The sequence below is a fragment of the Haliotis cracherodii genome, unplaced genomic scaffold (genome assembly GCF_022045235.1).
Source record: "Haliotis cracherodii isolate W230 unplaced genomic scaffold, xgHalCrac1.p SCAF_6, whole genome shotgun sequence".
Lineage (NCBI taxonomy): Eukaryota > Metazoa > Mollusca > Gastropoda > Lepetellida > Haliotidae > Haliotis > Haliotis cracherodii.
The window spans coordinates 58391450-58412915 of NW_027266319.1; the positions used below are offsets into that span (position 1 = coordinate 58391450).

Here is a 21466-nt window from a genome sequence, read left to right on the forward strand (position 1 = left end):
CTGTTTATTATAGGGTGGGGATAATATCGGTTTGCATGTTATGGTCATAGGTTCTAACTCCTTTGGGATTGCCGGACAGATGAACAGAAGGACAAGTCCTGGTGGCATATGTGCATTCCTCTCATTATACTCTCAATTGTACATACGGTTGGGATCTTAACTGTGTCAACTGTCAAAGTTATAAACTCTTTTTGGCCCCGCCCCTCAGTCCCTGGGGAGGTCAGTCCCTCCATTTGTGCAATTGTGAATTCCCACTACCTGAGAATACTTCCAACCAAATATGGTTTATGTCCATCTCTTAGTTCCAGAGAAAAGGTTGTTTAAAGCAATATTGCCAAATTACCCTTTTAGCCCCGTCCCTCAGTCCCCGGGGGTGGGGATTGGGTTCAGCCCCTCCATTTCTCCAATATGAATCCCAACCATTGGATAATGCTTCCAACCAAATATGGTCGATATCTATCTCTTAGGTCCAGAGAAGAAGTCGCTTAAAGCAATATAGCCATATCACCACTATTTGGCCCGCACCTCAGCCCCTTGGGGGGTCAGCCCTACCATTTGCATAAGTTAGAATCCTCTCCACTGGAGAATGCTGCCAACCAAATATGGTCGATATATATATCTTAGGTCCAGAGAAGAAGTCGTTTAAAGTACTATAGCCAAATCACCAATATTTGACCCCGCCCCTCAGCCCCTTGGGGGTCAGCCCGACCATTTGTACAATTTTGAATCCCCACCACCTAGGGATGCTTCCAACCTAATATGGTTGATATCTATCTCCGAGCTCCAGAGAAGAAGTCTTTAAAGCAATGTAACCAAATTACCACTATTTGGCCCCGCCCCTGAGCCCCTGGGGGTGGGGTGAGGTGTGTGTGTGTGTGTGTGTGTGTCAGCCCCACCATTTGTACAAAATTGAATCCGCACCACCTAGGGATGCTACCAGTCAAATTTCGTTAATTTCTAATTAGTAGTTCAGAAGAAGAAGTCGTTTGTATAAATTGTGGACGGACGGACGACGGACGGACGGACGGACGGACGGCGGACGCCACGGTATGGCATAAGCTCTCGTTGGTCCTTCGGACCCGGTGAGCTAATAATCGAGTCTGGACCAGACAAACCCAACATTCCAGGATTGAGAACGACGCAACTGGGATAAGATGACATGCATCAACCAAGTCAGCGAGCCTGACCACCCAATCCCGTCAGTCGCCTCTAACGACAAGCATGGGTTTTTGAAGACCTGAATAATCCGGATCTTCACGAGTACCGTTCACAGGACGCCTTACTTTCAGGCGGGATGCATATACGGAAGTCTCTGTTGATAACAGGAGTAAATTTGAATTTATTGCGTTGTGCAATTAATTACAATCTTTTCTAGGTGTCGTTTTTGAGGATCGCCGAGGCAAGGTCTCATTGCATCCCCACCGATTTTACCGTACTTTACCCATTTTTCTGAATTCCCAAACATTCTGGCAGCTTGGGATAATCCCATCCCCATTTCGCCATTTTGTCTTTTAATTGAGACATTGTCTGGGAGGCATTTTTAAACGTGTTCTAAGCTCAAATGCATCGGGGGCGGTCGGGTAGCCTTGTGGTTAAAGCGTTCACTTGTCACGCCGAAGACCCGGGTTCGATTCCCGACATTGGTACATTGTGTGAAGCCCATTTCTGGTGTACCCCGCCGTGATATTGCTGGAATATTGCTAAAAGCGGCGTAAAACCATACTCACTCACTCTCAAATGCATCGGTGATTGTAAGTTTCCCTATCGCCGCACACGTTGGTTTCTGTGTGCAAGTGCAACATGCGCTGTTCATGCATGAGTTGACATTTCATTGTGATTAGATGTTGCGTTCATATGCAACGCTACGATATTGTATCTCTACACCTCAGCGATAGCTACATTCAAATCATTATTGGTTGTATGGTGTGTGTGTGTGTGTGTGTGTGTGTGTGTGTGAGTGAGTGTGTGTGTCCCGACTAAAGCCGGTTTTATAGTGCTAGTTAAATCCGGCTTACAAACTTGTGCGATAAATTGTGCAACTTTATCAAATGTGCCGGGTCAAATTCCGGAGACAAGGGCGGTATTAAGGACACATAGATTGCTTGTCATGGGTACAGCGTGGTGTCCGCGTGCTGCTTGCATGAACCTGTCTCATCCAAACCAGACTGGTCTGATGTTGTATTGGGCTGATTAACCCACAGGCAAAGTCGCTTCCTGCCCTTTACTACTTAACATGTGGGATATGCCTTGTCAGCAATTTTACAGCATATCCTAATGTGTCTTAAGTAAATGCCACATGTTTCGGGAGAGTATAAGCTGAGTGTGGTTTGGCTAGAATAACAGTATTTTTTTTATTCCAAATATATTACACTATACGGACGCACACAGCGCTAATCTTTCTCTTCATCATTCTTAATATAACCAATGTTTAAGACGTCATTTCACACTATCAGAGACCTTATACCGTTTAGTAACATCGCACCCTGTATTCATTCTCTGACGAAACACACTTGTGTTTGTTTACAGAGGCATATGCATATACTGAAATACAAAAACTGGAATCGATTATCTAATTTAAGTGTACATTTACATTTAACTATTCCATGGCAATACATAATTGACTACCACATTAATTGCTCCCTCTGTTTCTTTGCGTCTTGTGAAATGACCCAGTCCTTGAGACCATTTGGAGAAAGCATTGATACTATCAACTTCGGCCTTGACTCTAAAAACTGAAGACATGTCCATTCCTCTCCTCTACTGGATTCCAAAGCTCCATAAAAATAGAAACATTGCTGTATCCGGCAAATGTACCACCAAATCCCTGGCTCAAAGATTATCCATTATCCTTTTACTCCCGATAGTACAATGGGGAAGGACTTCCCTCTATTCACAGAAAATATTTGAGACAAGTGGAAATATAAGCGACTAGATACTTTCCAAATTCATAAGAACTCTCTGCTAAAAGGAAAGTCGGTTGTACGATTCCGACTGCATCATGACCATCAAATAGAGTATCAAATCGAGATTATACCAGATGTTCGGGAAAAGGTGAGCCTATTCTGCCCCACCAGTCGTGCACGTCATAAACACACGCAAAGGCAAGTCAATTGTTCACCTGAGCAAACAAGGGAACAACTATTTTCGAAACCTTCAAGTATTGCAACCTCAGAAACGAACACATTTGATCTTTCAACTTTGTACACCACTACCCCACACAACAAACTTAAGGGAAAACTTCATTCCTTGATCCATGGGGTATTTGTCACTGAGCACGGTGACCAAAGATATGGTTACATCTCTATAGTCAAAGACTCAGGACCATTTGACAAACATCAGAGCAATTGTCATGTGAAGTTTAGTTAGAAAGCAATATGTGGCAATATGCTGGACTTCCTCACTGATAGCACTCAAGTGACATTTGGAGGCAGGACATTTAGGAAGTCATCTCAATGGGCACCAACTGTACCCCTTCCTTGCAGATCCTTTGCTATAGTCATCCCAGTCAGAGTTGTTTCTCGAAATGGCAAAATCAAAATAAGGAAGTTTGGCCAAGACGGTTAACTGACGTTTCAGGTTTATCAATGTTTAACGGTCGAATTGTCAATTGCCTTCCAACTGAACAAGAAATAAAAGAGACCAGTTAAACCGCAATATCGGTTACATGGTTAGATCTATGCATAAAGCTTCCAACAGTTAATTTTCCCTTTATGAGGAGCAATTTTCTAGAAGCTCCAGCCTTTGGTGTCTACACTGCACAACTTTGGAAGTACAATCGGGTGCGGTGAAATGGGGTTTAACGGCGCGACCAAGATTATTGCACGTATATTGCGGTGTGTGTGTGTGTGTGTGTGTGTGTGTGTGTGTACCGATTAAAACTGCAAGCCCACTGAGATACCATGTTTAACATGACGCAGTTTAACATGAATACCCCACTCAGACACAGTATACTGACTCCAGCCGACCAGTCCTTGTTTTAGCCCCTTAAGGCAGAGCGCCAGACAGGGTAACAACAAGTACCAACCTTTAATGTCTTTTGGTATGACGCGTCTGGGGATCGAACCCCGGACCTTCCGCTCTCTGGGCGGACGCTCTACCACTAGACCACGGAGGCGGTCTGAGGTACAACCAAGCATGATATTTCTGAAAAACAATTTCATGGAGCATCTCTTGACTCTCAAAGACTGAAAACGTTTTCGGGGGCACGGGTGGCCAAGTCGTCTAAGGCGCCGCGATTTGCTGTGCAGAGTTGCGTCCCTTGGGTGCGCCTGAAACCTATGATTGTGGGTTCGAATTCCGGTTCGCCCCAATTAATTTTCCAGGTTTGTTAGCACCATACCCGTGCTCGTGGGTTTCACCGAAGTGGTAAACGTCTGAGACCTGCATCACCTCAGGCTTTCCTCCCACATTCAGCTGACACTCCGTGATACTGTAATACTGTTAAAAGCGGTGTTAAACCCAACTCACTCACTCTCACTATAACGTTTTCACACCATTTCATAGTAGACATATGCATGGCGATAAATGTGTGTGTGACATAAATGATGTCTGATGCCATTCACTATTTGGGAACATCATATGTCCCTGTGTTTGTTCGGGTGAATACCGCCTCCGTGGTCTAGTGGTAGAGCGTCTGCCCAGGGAGCGGAAGGTCCGGGGTTCGATTCCCGGCCGCGTCATACCAAAAGACGTTAAAAGATGGTACTTGATGTTACCCACTTGTTGTTACCCTGTCTGGCACTCGGCATTAAGGGGCCAAAAAAAGGACTGGTCGGCTCGGAGTCGGTATACTGTGTCTGAGAGGGGTATTCATGTTAAACTGCAGGATGGTATCTCAGTGGGCTAGCACTATAAATCGGCTTTGTGACGGGTGCCACTAGTGTGGTAGGATACGCATACTGCTATCATCATTAAATTATGGTGTTTAATAAACACATGATCATGACCACCTGGAGTCGTACCTTCCTATGTCTTCATCATATATCGGTGGTATCTTAGACATTTGTCAAATTGAGGTCAATTTCGTGAGTAGATATTAACAAAAGATTCGTGGAAGTCCGGAATATATGATAATATGGAAGGAGGGGCGCTTATCTTAATTCTAACTGTATATATAGACACATTGGTAGGAGAGCAAATTTTATTAGGTGCATATAGGTCAACAGTTCATTGTTGTTTGATTCGACACAAAAACCTCCATTAGAACCTGGCAACATTTTAATGTTATTGGTTTACATTATATACAGACACTATTTATTAATTTGAAAACATAGCACAGGTATTTTTCCCAAAAGGCCTCAGGGTCAGATCCCCCGTCAACTCTCCTGCTGCCAGAGCCATTCTTCGCACCGCCTCCCAACGCCTCATCACGGAACGAATCCACCATCATCACAACATTAAGGCCATCTCCCTCAAAGACATCTCTGACCACATCAACCCGCTCAACACTACCCTCCAACCAGACACCTTCTCCTCGCTGCGCACTGCTAAGACCCAGGCCAACAACAAACTGCACACGAAGACCAAGGCCAACCACATCAACCAGTTTCAGCACCTCCTCACCGAGAGGCCCCAAACCAGCACCGACTTAACATAAAACAGCGCCACTGTAAGACCGTTATCAACCTCAGCAAAAAGCAACTCACCACAGAACAGACCAACGTCCTGTCAAAAGGCCTGAAGTACATCCCCACCAGACCAATACGGAACCACGATGACTTCATCTCCAACATCGAGAAAGGGCTTCAGCAACTTGCACCATGGGGTAAGGTTGACTATCTGCGTCACCAGATCTGTGACATTCTTGCTGAAACCAAATCGCAAACCCCTAACCTCACTAGAGCTGAGACTTAAGCCATTAAACAACTCCGAGATGACAACACCATCAAGATTGCCCCTGCTGACAAGTCATCATGGACACTGACCACTTCCATGAGCTAGTGAACAACATCCTCCAACTTCACCACCAACTCTCCGTCAATCACCCCCAACCACCATATGCCAGAGCCACCCTCAAAATCCAAAAGAACCCGTCTACTTGTGTGTTCCCGAGATACTGTCTTCTACAAAACGGCCCACCACCTAACCAGAACCCTTGCCCCCTTAAGAAAAACAGCCGACTCCTTCATCTCTGACTCTACGGACTTCTATTCCAAACTCAAGAACATCACTGATCCAGATCAAATCATCAGTTACGACGTAGTAGACCTCTTCACCAACGTACCCATAGATGACACTCTGCAAATTCTCCGCCATCGCATGACTGAAACTCCTCTTGAGACTAGCCTATCCACTGAATCTAACATCGCCCTCACCTTACCGCCTGTATCTCTTCTACCTACTCCACCTGGGGCGACGAGTACTATCAACAGATACACGGCCTACCCATGGGATCCCCACTCTCTGACTGAAATCTACATGACCCACTTCGAACAGCAGGCCTTCACCACATCACCCTTCCAACCTATTTGCTGGTACAGGAAAGTTGACGACACCTTTGTCATCCTAAAACAAGACCAAGACCCAACCCTGCTACTACAACATCTTAACCAACAACACCCCCGAGTACAGTTCACCATCGAAATAGAAAAGGACAACCAACTACCCGTCCTAGATGTCCTCGTTTGTAGAAACTCAGCTAACAGAATCCAAACCAGTGTCTACCGGAAGCCCACCCACACCGACCAGTATATCCACTTCAACCCCACCCACCTCCTTAGAACCAAGACTGGCATCATGTCCACCCTAACCAAACGAGCCATCAACTTTTCTTCTGCTAACCTGAAACCTGAGATCGAACACCTCCGCCAAATCTTCACACACCTCAACAATTATCCACCTAATCTCGTCGACAAAGTCATCACCTCTGTACCCCATCCCACACCCAAACCCTTAAACACGAATCCGCGCCCTTCCGCATCGCCCTCCCGTTCATAGGAAAAGCCTCCCACATCATCATCCGTCTCCTCTAACAGCATGCCAACATCGACACCCACTTCACCAGCTCCAACTCCCTCAAGATCCTGCTGAGAGCCAACGGCAGGAACACAACCAAACCCCAAGAGCCTAAAGGTGTAGTCTACAAAATTGACTGCAACTGTGGACAATCTTACACAGGTAAAACATCCCGCCCAATCAACACCAGAATGAAAGAGCACAAAACCTCCACCATCAAATCCGACAGTAAATCAGCCATCCCTCACCATATAAGCAAATGTCCTAATCACAACATCAACTTTGACGACGTCAAAATCCTCTCCAACAACCTCCATGATTTCACTAAAAGAAAACTAACTGAAGCTGTCCACATTCGCCTCCACAAGCCATCAATCAACAGAGATCAAGGCTATTTCATCCCATTCGCCTACTATGAACTCATCAAGCAATAATCACTTATCCTGTTTAATTGGCTTCATGTCCCATTGGCTTCCACCTATGTATTCTCTGTCCATCGTGTTGTGACAGTATTATCCCTTTGTTGTCAACACCTACCTATGTTATCCCACCCATGTATGCAATTGTTGTTAATGTTAATCCTCCACCTACTATACTTGTATATATTCTGTACTATGTCCCTCATTCAGTCTTGCTTGACAACGGTATAAGGATCTATACCGAAACGTCGCTTTTTACAGTATTAAAGAAGTTGTTATCCATAAAATTGTGTCTCCCTTATCATCCGTCAACTTCTAAATAATGCCTATCAAACAATTTAAGACATCGACGTTTGAATTATGAAGAAAGTCAACAGTGACACGAGCTGTGTATGGTGTAGCTTTGTCATGTTGAAACAACTCCCTCCATCGGCTGATAATCGGAAGAAGGTGACGTTGAAAAATTTGGTCGATGTACGGATTTGCTGTGAGATATCCCTGAACCACCACCAAATCAGAACACCGCGCGTAGGATATGGCCCCCTACGCCATCACACTTCCGCCACCGAATCTGTCGACGGTGCAAAAACGTTCATTTCGACGTCGGTGGACATCTCGACGTCGGTAGGAGAAAAGAATCGTGATTCATCACTGAACCAAACTCGCCGCCAATTTCTCAAAGAGACCATGGGGTTAAGGTGTTTCTCCATCGCATCCTGTCGTCGATGCAAACGTCTCAGTACAGGGAGAAACACCGGTCTTCTGGGTCTCATTTCTACCTCTAACACACGATTCCTGATTGTTTGGATAGGTACCCTCCTTAAACCAGGCAGTCTCGGTGGCAGTAGCATGTCGATGACGTATTAAAAGACCGCATGTAGCGATCTTGTGAAATGGTGACTCTTGGTCCACCACTTCTAGGACGATCTTGGGTTTGGATTGTGGTGGGTACACCGGTCCCAGTAACGAGGTATGTAGCTCTGGTGTGCGTTGAAATGACGATCAACTGTGGGCTCTCCAGCTTCAAGACGTCCTAATGCGATGAGGGGCGATCGGGTAGCCTCGTGGTTAAAGCCTTCGCTCGTCATGCCGAAGACCCGGGTTCGATTCCCGACATGGGTACAATGTGTGAAGCCCATTCCTGGTGTCCCCCGCCGTGATATAGCTGGAATATTGCTAAAAGCTGCGTAAAACCATACTCACTCACTCCCTAATGCGATGTTGCGATTGGCAGAATTCAATCTCGGCACCTTCCCACTTCCAATAAATCGACAACCTTGTGACAAAATGTTGACTGACGTTTGACCTTTACAGTCATTGTCAGTGCACATGATTGTCACAACTTGCACGTGCATTGTGATTTTAATTGTCTTTCCATGACATTTTCGTGCTGTCTTATGTTAACGAACATGTGACTGACATCCTTCAAACTTTTCTTTTTCTATTTTTTGAAATTTGTTTCTTTCTTTCTTGTTTAACGCCCCACTCAGAAATATTCCAACTATATGACGGCGATCTGTAAATAATCGAGTCTGGACGAGATAATCCAGTGATTGACATCATGAGCATCGATCTAGGTAACTAGGATACGATGACACGTATCAACGAAGTCAGCGAGCCTGACCACCCGACCCCGTTAGTCGTCCCTTAACGACACGCACAGTCGCCTTTTCCGACCCGGAACAATAAATCTAGCACTCATACAAACATTAATCTGTGATACACTTTCAGAATAACCCTGACCACGGAAATATTCACGCAACAGTTCTTAGATCAAACACGGTAGTCAGCCTCTCTCAGTCAGTTTCACTTTACCACCGATGGTCGTGTCAAATATCACACAGAGGAAGTCGTTACATAGATTATGTCACCGGTAATGTGTTTTCAGCTTTTATTCTTTATAATAATAACTTCAAAAGACCGATTGACATTACGGAACACGAATCACTATATTTAAATATAACCTTTCAAAGGCTCGTTTCCCGAGAGTAAAAAATCATCAAGAATTAATAATACAGGGAAAGAGTGTCGCAAAATCTGAGTCGAGTGTAGCGGTCCGCAGTATACCAATATTTATGCTAGAAACGGAATATTACTAAAAACGGCATATACCCTGCCTCCCCATCACTACCGTACTCGATGGTTTCTCTCAGTTATTTACAGGACGGAGTGATATAGTTGAAATATTTCTGACTGAACGACACACATGTGCATTAGTAACGCTGGTCTCGTGTTTCATAGTCCCGATGGTGTATCTATTAATGTATGTATAATACAAGGTCAGAGGTCAGAGCCTCGTTTCGGAAATTTACCATGCGCGAGTGGTTATCAATGGCGCCGCCCTGTGTTCTTCTCCCTGAAGATAAATAAAGTCTTCTTTTCACTCCAACTATCATCATATCGTTTGTAAACTGACCAAAGAGCATTTTGACAAATATAGATAACACATGGAATGTGACTTGTGTTCATTTTGTTCTCAATGTGACGATTCAATTAACGCCACACTTCTATATAGATATCCTGTTTTACCATTCGTGACCAACTCGTGATAGTCCGGGACAAGCCGAATAGTGAATCGTGGCCATTTTTGCGACGGAGTTCCCGCTTAGCGCAAACGGGCATACCTAGAGCAATTGTCAACTCGATGCGTAAGGGTTCACATATATTTCCCCATATATTATATATATATCAGATGGAATTTAAAGCACATCGGGGCATGCGGTATTATACATTATGAATGAACATATTTAACTGTGTCTTGGGTATATTTTTAGATGCAAGACGTATGTAAAAATCAAAAATTATTCCCGAGGGATTCTTTGACGAAGAACTTGAAGTCAAACGCGCATTCTGATTGGTTTGTCGTATTTTCGCACATGACATTCATCGACAGGGGGATGAGTCTTCTTGCAGGTTACGGAAAGGGGCGAGTGGTGACGAATGCCTGTTTTACGTTTCCCCGTGAAAACTGCATTATACAAAATGTGAAATATCACTTTACATACACACGAAAAAGAACCGCTAAGTACTGACGACGAAGAAAACGTTGTCATAAAAGAATAACATAAATGTGAGACCCTTTGTTTAACAAATATTTATTTATTTTATACTCCAAAATTAATATAATCGCGAATATGAAGAGTGAATGAGGTCTACACTTTTTCCGATTTCTAGATGAGAATGAAATAAGCGTTGTCCGTTCACATTGAAGAAGGTGCAGAATCATCCAGCTCTCTCAGCCAGTGTGTTTCTGCCTCGGGTGAATCTTGGAAGAGGTCTGGTTAATCATCAGCGCCATGTTTGATGGTCCTGCAATGTAGATATATGTTTGTAATTTGCTTTTTAGTGACACAACCTCCCTGGATTAAAATTCTTGTTCGACTTCCTAGCATATACTTTTTATTCGGAAAATGACTTGTCACTTGTCCCTAATAGAAGAAATACTGTTCCAAGCAGCGTCAACGTACTAAAACATCACAACACCGAGTCCACTGCTTACGTGGCATGCCAGGTTGTTGAAGCGTCAGTAAAATCTGGCTAGGTATTGTCATACACGCCACAGACGCGGTGACGTGAAATGGGGCTTAACGTCGCGTTCAAGATTATTGCACTTATATAGCGACTTATAGTGTGTGTGTGTGTGTGTGTGTGTGTGTGTGTGTGTGTGTGTACTAGTGTCGGTATAATAGAACTGGATCACTGCTATACCACGCCGCAGTATAACATGTATGTCCCACTCATTTATACTGACTCCGAGCCGATCAGTCCTTGTTTATCCTCTGAATGCTGAACGCCAGGCAGGGTTACAACAAGTACCATGTTTTAACGTATTGCAACGGTATAACGCGGCCGAAATCGAACCACTGACCTTCCGGAGTCATTAGGAATACAGATTACCCTTGACGAAAAAATAACGCTGACACTTCCATATAAGATAAAGAACGCATAGCCCATGGACCTTTCCCATACTCACATGGCGATGGGTGTAGTGTGTTTCAGTTATTGCATCCGATCTCGTCGGAGCCGTCGACACAGTCGTTGTAGTTGTCGCAGCGCCAACTCTGAGTGATGCAGGGACCGTCATTGCACTGGAACTTCCCTCGGGGACATTGAACTGAGGGCAACAGTTTAATTAATAATTAATACGATATCATTTTGTGATTGTTTGGTTTTTGTTGTTGTTTAACGCCGCACTCAGCAATATTACAGCTACATGACGGCGGTATGTAAATAATCGAGTCTGGACCAGACAATCCAGTGATTAACATCATGAGCATCGACTCACGCAATTTGGATACGATGACATGCACCAACCAAGTCAGCGAGTCTGACCACACGATCCCGTTAGTCGCCTCTTACGACAAACATAGTCGCCTTTTACCGCAAGCATGGATTGCTGAAGACCTATTTTACCCCGGATCTTCACGGAGCTATAATATCGTGAATATGAAGTATTACTTGTCATTTATACAATAGGTTTTCATAGTGAAAATGAGCAATGAACCTATTTATATTTATTTATATTTATTTATATTCATATTTGTTATTATATTTCTTAAACATGGATTACAGTGTACATTTATTACAGTATTTATGACAATAATAAGCAATGAACTCATGTTTGAAAATAAGCACGTGAATCGAGTTTAAATATTGTATTGACACCAACTCTCTGCTCACCAAGGTATTCCGATTTATCATTATGGGTCAGAGTTGATTCATGTTAATAAACATATAATGTATATTCAAATAGGTAAGTCACTGAGATCGGAGCACAGAGCTCATTAGATGAAAGTCATGATCATGTCCCTCTTTCCCTGCCGTCCACACGAATCATGTGTACTGTGTGTCGTTACGTCGCGCTAAGTAATGTTCCGGCTGAACACCACGTGGGGAATCGAACCCGGAATTTAGGTGAAACAAGATAACGCTTTAACTACTTTGCTACCCCAGCATCCTCCGTACACAGTGCATCTTCCCGAGACAAGAGAGTCCACTAGCCCGTATCACAGCCAAGCTAAAATACCACCCTTGTCAGTTCAGCCTACTTTTCTTGACTTGATCGTGGCGCCAATCCGTGTATAACGCGACTGGTGTCCGCTGTTCTGAAAACACGATATCCAACCATATGGCTGTTGTTTCAAATGACTTCACAAAGTGGACTACCAGTGCATTCGGCCTGGTCCATCAGCAAACGAAAAGATTGAGATTTCACCCCTGACAGACTAACAAAATGACAGTAAAGATTCTTATTGCCGCATTTCGCTCTTGCAATAAGAGAGACATACATACAGACTGCACAGTATATCAAGTAACACTGCACATCCCTGTAACATGAACGCTCAACAGATGTCGCTTGAAAATAGCACTGAAATAAGCGTCAGTCGTTCGAGTCGTTTGCACGCAAATATATTAAAGTACTTGGGCAAGTTGACTGAAAACTTTGAAACACTTCGAAATAAATAAATAAATAAATAAATAAATAAATAAATAAATAAATAAATAAATAAATATTTGACTTCGCTTAATTTTTTGAAATCAGCGCAAATTCGACAAGCTGTGGCCATAGCATCGAACAGGCCTCCGGGACCCAGATTTTGAATTTGTAACAATTTCTCTGACTGGAATATCGATATGTGCGATAGTCCTCTCATATTTTTGCAAAGAAAAGTAGGCTTAAAATGGCAAGGGTGGAAACTAAGCTTTGATATAGGCTAGTGGACAATCTTGTCTCGGGAAGGTGTATACACTAAACAGCCTCAATTCCAATTCTTCAAGAACAAATAAGAATTCCTCCGGTATAACGCATTCGTCAGCACTCGCATGTTTCCGGTACATTCGGCTTGTCCCGAAATGGGACGAGTTAGTCACGAATGCGGTATAACCGTAAAGGTATGATACCGGTTATTTTAGCCAACTGGAATGTCATACATTTTAAAGTTGAGGAAAAATTTGAAATACTCTTATGTTTGTTTGTTTGTAAGTTTGTTATTCAACGCTGCACTCAGCAATATTCCAGCTATACGACGGCGGTCTGTAAATAATCGAGAATGGACAAGACAATCCAGTGATTGACACCATTAGCATCGATCCACGCAATTGGGATACGATGGCATCAACCAAGTCAGCGAGCCTGACCACCCGATCCCATTAGTCGCCTCTTACGATAAGTGTAGTCGGCATTTACGGCAAGCATGGGTTGATGGAGACCTATTGACGGGTAAATTCCCTCATGAAACTCATCGGTCGTGTTCATATAGCTGCCAAGTATTTCTTTCTTTCTTACAATTACATATTATGGACTTATGTTGCAAGTGCAGATCTGTCTGAAATCAATTAAAAGGGACGAATTTATGGAAATTAAAAGGGAAAGTCCAGCCAGTGAGCCAGTTCGTGACGCAGGATGTTTTTGTTTCTGTATCTTTGTAAATCTTTTTCCTACATTTACTTCTCCAGAGACAATCAGGAATTCTTCCTGAAACTCGCTCAAATCATCCTTTTGGCACATGTTTGCCAAACCCCGTACATTTGGTGTTGACGTTGAGTTTTTTTAAAAGTGTTGTGAAGTGTTATGTGAACAAATTCGATCAAATTCATTTCTCAAAGTTTTACTTCTTTCTCAAACTGTGCATATCTAGAACGCCCAATTGATGCATTATTCTACTTAAATTATTCTTTGCTGCTCACGATATATCTAATTTACGCAGTTCGGTGAAAATAATGGTTGGTCGCTAAGGATATATCGAGTTATCGCAGTTCGGATTAAATAATGGTTGGTCGCTAAGGATATATCGAGTTATTGCAGTTCGGGTTAAATAATGGTTGGTCGCTAAGGATATATCGAGTTATCGCAGTTCGGATTAAATAATGGTTGGTCGCTGATGATATATCGAGTTATCGCAGTTCGGATTAAATAATGGTTGGTCGCTAAGGATATATCGAGTTATCGCAGTTCGGATTAAATAATGGTTGGTCGCTAAGCATATATCGAGTTATTGCAGTTCGGATTAAATAATGGTTGGTCGCTAAGAATATATCGTGTTATCGCAGTTCGGATTAAATAATGGTTGGCCGCTAAGGATATATCGAGTTATCGCAGTTCAGATTAAATAATGGTTGGTCGCTAAGAATATATCGAGTTATCGCAGTTCGGATTAAATAATGGTTAATCGCTAAGAATATATCGAGTTATCGCAGTTCGGATTAAATAATGGTTGGTCGCTAAGAATATATCGAGTTATCGCAGTTCGGATTAAATAATGGTTTGTCGCTAAGGATATATCGAGTTATCGCAGTTCGGATTAAATAATGGTTGGTCGCTAAGGATATATCGAGTTATCGCAGTTCAGATTAAATAATGGTTGGCCGCTAAGGATATATCGAGTTATCGCAGTTCGGATTAAATAATGGTTGGCCGCTAAGGATATATGGAATTCACGGAGTTCGGGCTATAAAGAGGTTGGTGACTAAGGATGGTTCAAGTTCACGGAGTCCGTATACAAGAAGTGTCTCTGTATAAAGAATCACACAACTAGTGTTCTCCAGCAACGCACCACATAACCTCACGCCAGGAGTGATGTCATCAGGCCTATTTAACCTATACATTGTTCAACTTTGTTTCCTTGTACTCTATAATTACAGATAATTATAGTTGTATATCCACTTTATGATGACCTCTCGCAGAGGATGGGGTCTAGATGGCTCTCTTTACTACGTAATTGCACCATTATCACAAAGGATCGATAAGCAAGACTCATTTCTCATCATCACTAATTATGCAAATCGTGACTGTCTATGGCCGACCATTCGGTCAATAAATACAAAGTTGAAATAAATGGCAAAAGTACGCAATAATAGTCAAATGTTACGAATAAAAAAATAACGTTACAGAAAAAGTTCATTGTTTACAAACAAATAATGAATTCAAACTTCAAAACGATACTAATGAACATCTCGCAAACTTAAGACGTCATATGGAAAGAATGAACAATGTGTACGAAAGAACGTCAGTGCACAAAAAGGACACTAAACTGCTAAAGGACAACGTTGACAATAAAGAACGCCAGATGGCGCTATAAGTTGTAAAACGTTCCGAGTTTAATCGGCTTGTTCCGCCGTGTATATGATGAATGCATGTTGAAGTGCTCAATGTATTACGTCATCCATTTAACGGAAAATGATTTTTCATTTAAACACTGGTGTAAAACATAACGACGGAAAAAAATCGTATTTATAAGATATCACGGCGTGTTAAGATAATCTACCACTTAGTTGGTGATATATTTACAACATAATTACATGATTATTAAACGAAAATTGTCAAATCACAAAACGCTTCCTTCCTTCTCCAAAAAAGCGTGAACAAAACTAGAAACAGAATGAGAAGAAACCGGGATTCGAACTCATGATGATTGGTTTAATGGCACTAATCGAGACTAAAGTGAGAACGGCGAATTGCGACGCCTTACACGACTTGGCCTCGGTGAACCTCGGACATTCCCGCCTACGTTGTATTACTGAAATACTTTTCAAAACGGAGTTCCGTCAAATTCCCTCACTCACAAACACTGCACTTGTTCACCTCATGTGGGTGGAGGGGGTGGGGGAGGTATCATTACTTTTTTATAGTGATCCCTTAACACATGTTCATGAAATAGTCGGAATCGACCTTGTATTATGCAGAGATTTCTAGTGGATATAGAAAGGGCTTTGTCGCTTTATGTACCCCTCGAGACTGGTAAACAGCTTATATTATTAATCACTAATCTGCATTCTGAATGATTGATGAACATAATTGATATATGATACATTGCAAAACCCTCGCATCTATGGTAACAGCAATCAGAGCGTCGCGTGTCCTCCTGCCCCGATACATGCACTCGTGTCATTCCGGCACAAGAGTCCGGGTTAGAATTGAACTTCAACAACTTATGCTTGTAGTAAAAGGCAACTAACGGGATCGGATGGTCAGGCTCAATCAATAACCGATGCTCATGCTGTTAATCACTAGTTTATTTACAGACCGCAACCATAGAGCTGAGTGCGACAATAAACAACAAACAAACAAACCAAAAAATATAAAAAAGCCGAATATATTGTTGCATGCAGTTTAAGGGAAGGGTTGCGTGACGAATTTGATATGTACAGCAGACATGCATTCGTGATCAATCGTACCATTCCGGAACAAACTAACGGAAGTAGCGGAAAGGGGCGAGGGGTGCTGAATGAGTCAAGTTTCGGATGACCGGATTGACTTTGGTATACTTACATCCGGGACATGTATACTCGTCGGAAAAGTCCCCGCAGTCGTTGATGCCGTCACAAACCTTTGTGTTGGAGACGCATCGCCTCACAGACGTACACATTCTGCGACCACGGCCGCATCGGTTGCGGCGATGCATTTGCCTGAAAGCTGTTAACAAACAAACGACCGATATTTCAGGAATGTATCTTAGCAGTAAGTCTTTGTCAAATCACGTGACCCACTCTGCCTCCCAAGGGACTATATATATACATATATACACTAACCACATAATGAAACTGTGCACGGAGAAAATATATTCTGGATTGAAATACAACACAGCAAGAACAAAATGATGCAGACGCTGTAGCAGCTGAATGATCGGACCATAAGAACATGTCAACGGGACCTGAACAACATCTGTTACGATGACGTCAGAAGATCGGAAGGATCTCGATCAAACAAGTTCTGAGCAGCCCATGACAACCGATGGGCCGGTGGACAACGAATCTATCTTACCCCACACCTAGTTATTTTGCAGGTATGTCTTATGCATGTATGCTTGGGTCCAAATCGGCAAGAATACCATAGTTAGGCATCCATTCTTTTCATTCATTTTTCACATACATGGAAAAATGGGTCACCGGACCCCCCCCCCCCTTATATAATCTCTTGGGAGGCAGAGTGAGCCACGTATATATATATATATATATATATATATATATATATATATATATATATATTCTTTATTTTATTCCTCTTTTTTAGGAGAGTTACAGACATTTAAATACTGTATTTTCAAGAGTACATAAATAAGCATTCTTATGTTTAAAGTCTATGCCTGCTCAACAATCAGAGAATGTAATGTTTCTTCACACGATCTATATTATATCTTCAAATGCAAGAGACTTTTGACTGCAGCTTTTGCTAAGTTCTCTACAGTTTCAGGATTTGCTGGCATTTGGGGCGTACATGCTAGCATACTGAAAACTAACTACTAGTATATCCCGCTTGTTGTTGAGAGCCACGCTGACTTCCACTGGAGTGGACCGCCTCCGTGGTCTAGTGGTAGAGCGTCCGCCCGGAGAGCGGAAGGTCCGGGGTTCGATACCTGGCCGCGTCATACCAAAAGACGTTAAAAGATGGTACTTGTTGTTACCCTGTCTGGCGCTCGGCTCAGAGTCAGTATACTGTGTCTGAGTGGGATATTCATGTTAAACTGCGGCATGGTATCTCAGTGAGCTAGCACTATAAATCGGCATTAGTCCGGACTAGTACAGGCAACCACACAAACACACACGACATGCACACGTCGCTATATAAGTGCAATAATCTTGGACGCGACGTTAAACCCCATTTCACCTCACCTCCACTGGAGTGAGTTAGCATGGTTTTACGTCGCGTTTAGCAATATTCCAGCAATATCACGGCGGGGGACACCAGAAATGGGACTTCCACTGGACAAGTGTCCACTATGCTACACCACAAATTGTCTCTGAGATGCTCTGTCTGTGGACTTATACACACACCCTGTACTTTCACTGTCACCTGCTCATGTCACACACACCCTGGACTTTCACTGTCACCTGCTCATGTCACACACACCCTGGACTTTCACTGTCACCCGCACATGTCACACACACCCTGTACTTTCACTGTCACCTGCACATGTCACACACACCCTGGACTTTCACTGTCACCTGCACATGTCACACACACCCTGTACTTTCACTGTCACCTGCTCATGTCACACACACCCTGTACTTTCACTGTCACCTGCACATGTCACACACACCCTGGACTTTCACTGTCACCTGCACATGTCACACACACCCTGTCTGTACTTTCACTGTCACCTGCACATGTCACACACACCCTGTACTTTCACTGTCACCTGCACATGTCACACACACCCTGGACTTTCACTGTCACCTGCACATGTCACACACACCCTGTACTTTCACTGTCACCTGCACATGACACACACACCCTGTACTTTCACTGTCACCTGCACATGACACACACACCCTGTACTTTCACTGTCACCTGCACATGTCACACACACCTTGGACTTTCACTGTCACCTGCACATGTCACACACACCCTGGACTTTCACTGTCACCTGCACATGTCACAAACACCCTGTACTTTCACTGTCACCTGCACATGTCACACACACCCTGGACTTTCACTGTCACCTGCACATGTCACACACACCCTGTACTTTCACTGTCACCTGCACATGTCACACACACCCTGGACTTTCACTGTCACCTGCACATGTCACACACACCCTGTACTTTCACTGTCACCTGCACATGTCACACACACCCTGGACTTTCACTGTCACCTGCACATGTCACACACACCCTGTACTTTCACTGTCACCTGCACATGTCACACACACACTGGACTTTCACTGTCACCTGCACATGTCACACACACCCTGTACTTTCACTGTCACCTGCACATGTCACACACACCCTGGACTTTCACTGTCACCTGCACATGTCACACACACCCTGTACTTTCACTGTCACCTGCACATGACACACACACCCTGTACTTTCACTGTCACCTGCACATGTCACACACACCCTGTACTTTCACTGTCACCTGCACATGTCACACACACCCTGTACTTTCACTGTCACCTGCACATGTCACACACACCCTGGACTTTCACTGTCACCTGCACATGTCACACACACCCTGTACTTTCACTGTCACCTGCACATGTCACACACACCCTGTACTTTCACTGTCACCTGCACATGTCACACACACCCTGTACTTTCACTGTCACCTGCACATGTCACACACACCCTGGACTTTCACTGTCACCTGCACATGTCACACACACCCTGTACTTTCACTGTCACCTGCACATGTCACACACACCCTGGACTTTCCCAGGTCTCCAGACTGCACACATCTGGATCACGAAGATTGCTGCTTGTTTCTTCGATCGGCGTAAAAATTCAGACTCAAGGTGAGTGAGCACGGATTTTCGCCGTATTTAGTAATATCTCAGCCACATCGTAATAGGTGAGTGAGTGAGTGAGTATGGTTTTACGCCGCTGTTAGCAATATTCCAGAAATATCACCGCGGGGGACACCAGAAATGGGCTTCACACATTGTACCCATGTCGGGAATCGAACCAGGCTACCCAACCACCCCACATCATAATGGAGGTACTCAGTCCGTTGCTTCTCATCTCTTAACGGCCAGTGTCCCTGTTGTCATACGGGCAACCTCAGTGAGTGAGTGCGTTGGGTTTAAAGGTGCATTTAACAGTATTCCAGTTATATCACAGCTTGTCAGCTTCATGTTGGGGGAAAGCACGAGGTGATGCAGGTCTCAGACGTTTACTACTTTGGTGAAACCCACGAGAACGGGTATTGTGCTGACAGACCCAGAAACAATCGGGTTGAACCGGGATTCGAACCCAAGACCATAGGTTTCTGGCGTGCCCAAGGGACGCAACTCAGCACAGCAGAGTCATCCGTGCCCCAGACAGACAACCTCGTTGACAGTAGTTGCATATTCCTGAGCTATAATTTGATACATGGGACTATTTGTATATATTCACATATGTTACTGAGTCAGTAATAGGTAATGAATACAAGCCGTGTACGTTGTCTGCATTAACATCATACTCTGTCTACACCATGGTCTTTTCGTAATAGTTTTCTGAAAAGGTCTACGAGACTTAAGGGGTTTTCAATAGAAAGGTCATGCTTTTCGAAACATTTTAAACAGTTGTTTATGACATGTCATATTTGGTCTACTTTATCTTCATATATGTTGTTATCTGTTCAATGTCAGGGGTTTTTTTAAATCCTGAAATGCATGACATTTGCTAGAAGTTTACCGCAATAATGAGAGAGGGACGGTGGCTTCGTGCCGCTTTATCATTTCAGTTGGCTCGGCGACCAGAAATATTTCCGTTTTGCTATCTGCCGGTTTATAACCGACCCCAATTTACAGGGTCACCCAAAAATGGGGGGGTGTCAATGATCAAATGGAGTAAGTATATAGTGGGTATTTTTAGGGTCAGGTATAATGTACAATGACCCCAACCCCCCTCCCTCCACCGACCCGGTCCCCTAGGGAAGCCGCATCACTATTTCTTTGTTAGTGTAGATTTATTTTATCTTATTTGGTTAAGTGTCCATAAACTGTGGACATTAAGGTTCTCTGCTAATCTACGCATTTAATGTTTTTCTCAAATCAGTATTTTCACATGCACAAGGGGTTCAAATGTCCCGTAGCTTGTAGCGACTAAATGTTGTCCCTTCACAATATACCGGCACTGCAGACCTATATTGATCACGGGATAAGGGAAGCTAACCGATTAACCTTCACATTGATCAACCAACTGCAAAATATGAACAATTCCCTACAAACACCGAGATCACAAACATCGACAAAGTTTGAATAAAAATACCATTTATAACAAAAGTTACAGCTGACATAAGCGTTGTTCACATCGTGATGACGTGGTAAGATAAGGGGGGATCAAGATAACCGACTTACCTTCACAATGGTCAAGCACCAGCAAAATGAGAACCAGCCCGATGAGATACCTCGTCTCCATTCTGACTTCCTTTTGTTATGGGCTCCGACCTTCACTCTAGCCGTATATATAAACGCTGTATGCAAAACACTGTTACCGTATAGTTGTATAAAGTATGCAGTGTGTAAAATATCTTAACACAATAGCTGCATTATTGTCAAATAACACATTAACTCATCGAGGGACTTGACATAGCTGGGCAGGCCATCTTACCCTTTTCCTCAACACCTGGTATCATCACTGATTTCCAATGATCGATACGTTTAATCTTT

General features: G+C 43.4%; 2 protein-coding genes across 2 annotated transcripts; one reads left to right on the plus strand and one right to left on the minus strand.

Moving 5' to 3' along the window:
• The first annotated feature begins 5997 nt into the window (after positions 1-5997).
• On the plus strand, positions 5998-7388 carry LOC139446536 (uncharacterized). The gene is made up of 2 exons (XM_071227838.1): positions 5998-6867; positions 6975-7388. The coding sequence occupies exons 1-2, from the start codon at positions 5998-6000 to the stop codon at positions 7386-7388; spliced, it is 1284 nt and encodes a 427-aa protein (XP_071083939.1).
• A 3075-nt stretch (positions 7389-10463) lies between these two features.
• LOC139446155 (LDL receptor repeat-containing protein egg-2-like) lies at positions 10464-21254 on the minus strand. The gene is made up of 4 exons (XM_071227454.1): positions 21155-21254; positions 16642-16785; positions 11347-11487; positions 10464-10682 (listed from the first exon to the last, which is right to left on the minus strand). The coding sequence occupies exons 1-3, from the start codon at positions 21213-21215 to the stop codon at positions 11369-11371; spliced, it is 324 nt and encodes a 107-aa protein (XP_071083555.1). The 5' UTR covers positions 21216-21254; the 3' UTR covers positions 10464-10682; positions 11347-11368.
• Positions 21255-21466: the final 212 nt, after the last annotated feature.

Bases quoted from the DNA above. Each gene is read 5' to 3' on its own strand.
- LOC139446536 (XM_071227838.1), top strand. From the start codon at position 5,998: ATGCCAGAGCCACCCTCAAAATCCAAAAGAACCCGTCTACTTGTGTGT. The intron at 6,868-6,974 runs GTACCCCATCCC...CTCCTCTAACAG, and splicing joins TCGACAAAGTCATCACCTCT to CATGCCAACATCGACACCCA.
- LOC139446155 (XM_071227454.1), bottom strand. From the start codon at position 21,215: ATGGAGACGAGGTATCTCATCGGGCTGGTTCTCATTTTGCTGGTGCTT. The intron at 16,786-21,154 runs GTAAGTCGGTTA...GTTTGTTAACAG, and splicing joins GGTGCTTGACCATTGTGAAG to CTTTCAGGCAAATGCATCGC. The intron at 11,488-16,641 runs GTAAGTATACCA...TGTTGCCCTCAG, and splicing joins CGAGTATACATGTCCCGGAT to TTCAATGTCCCCGAGGGAAG.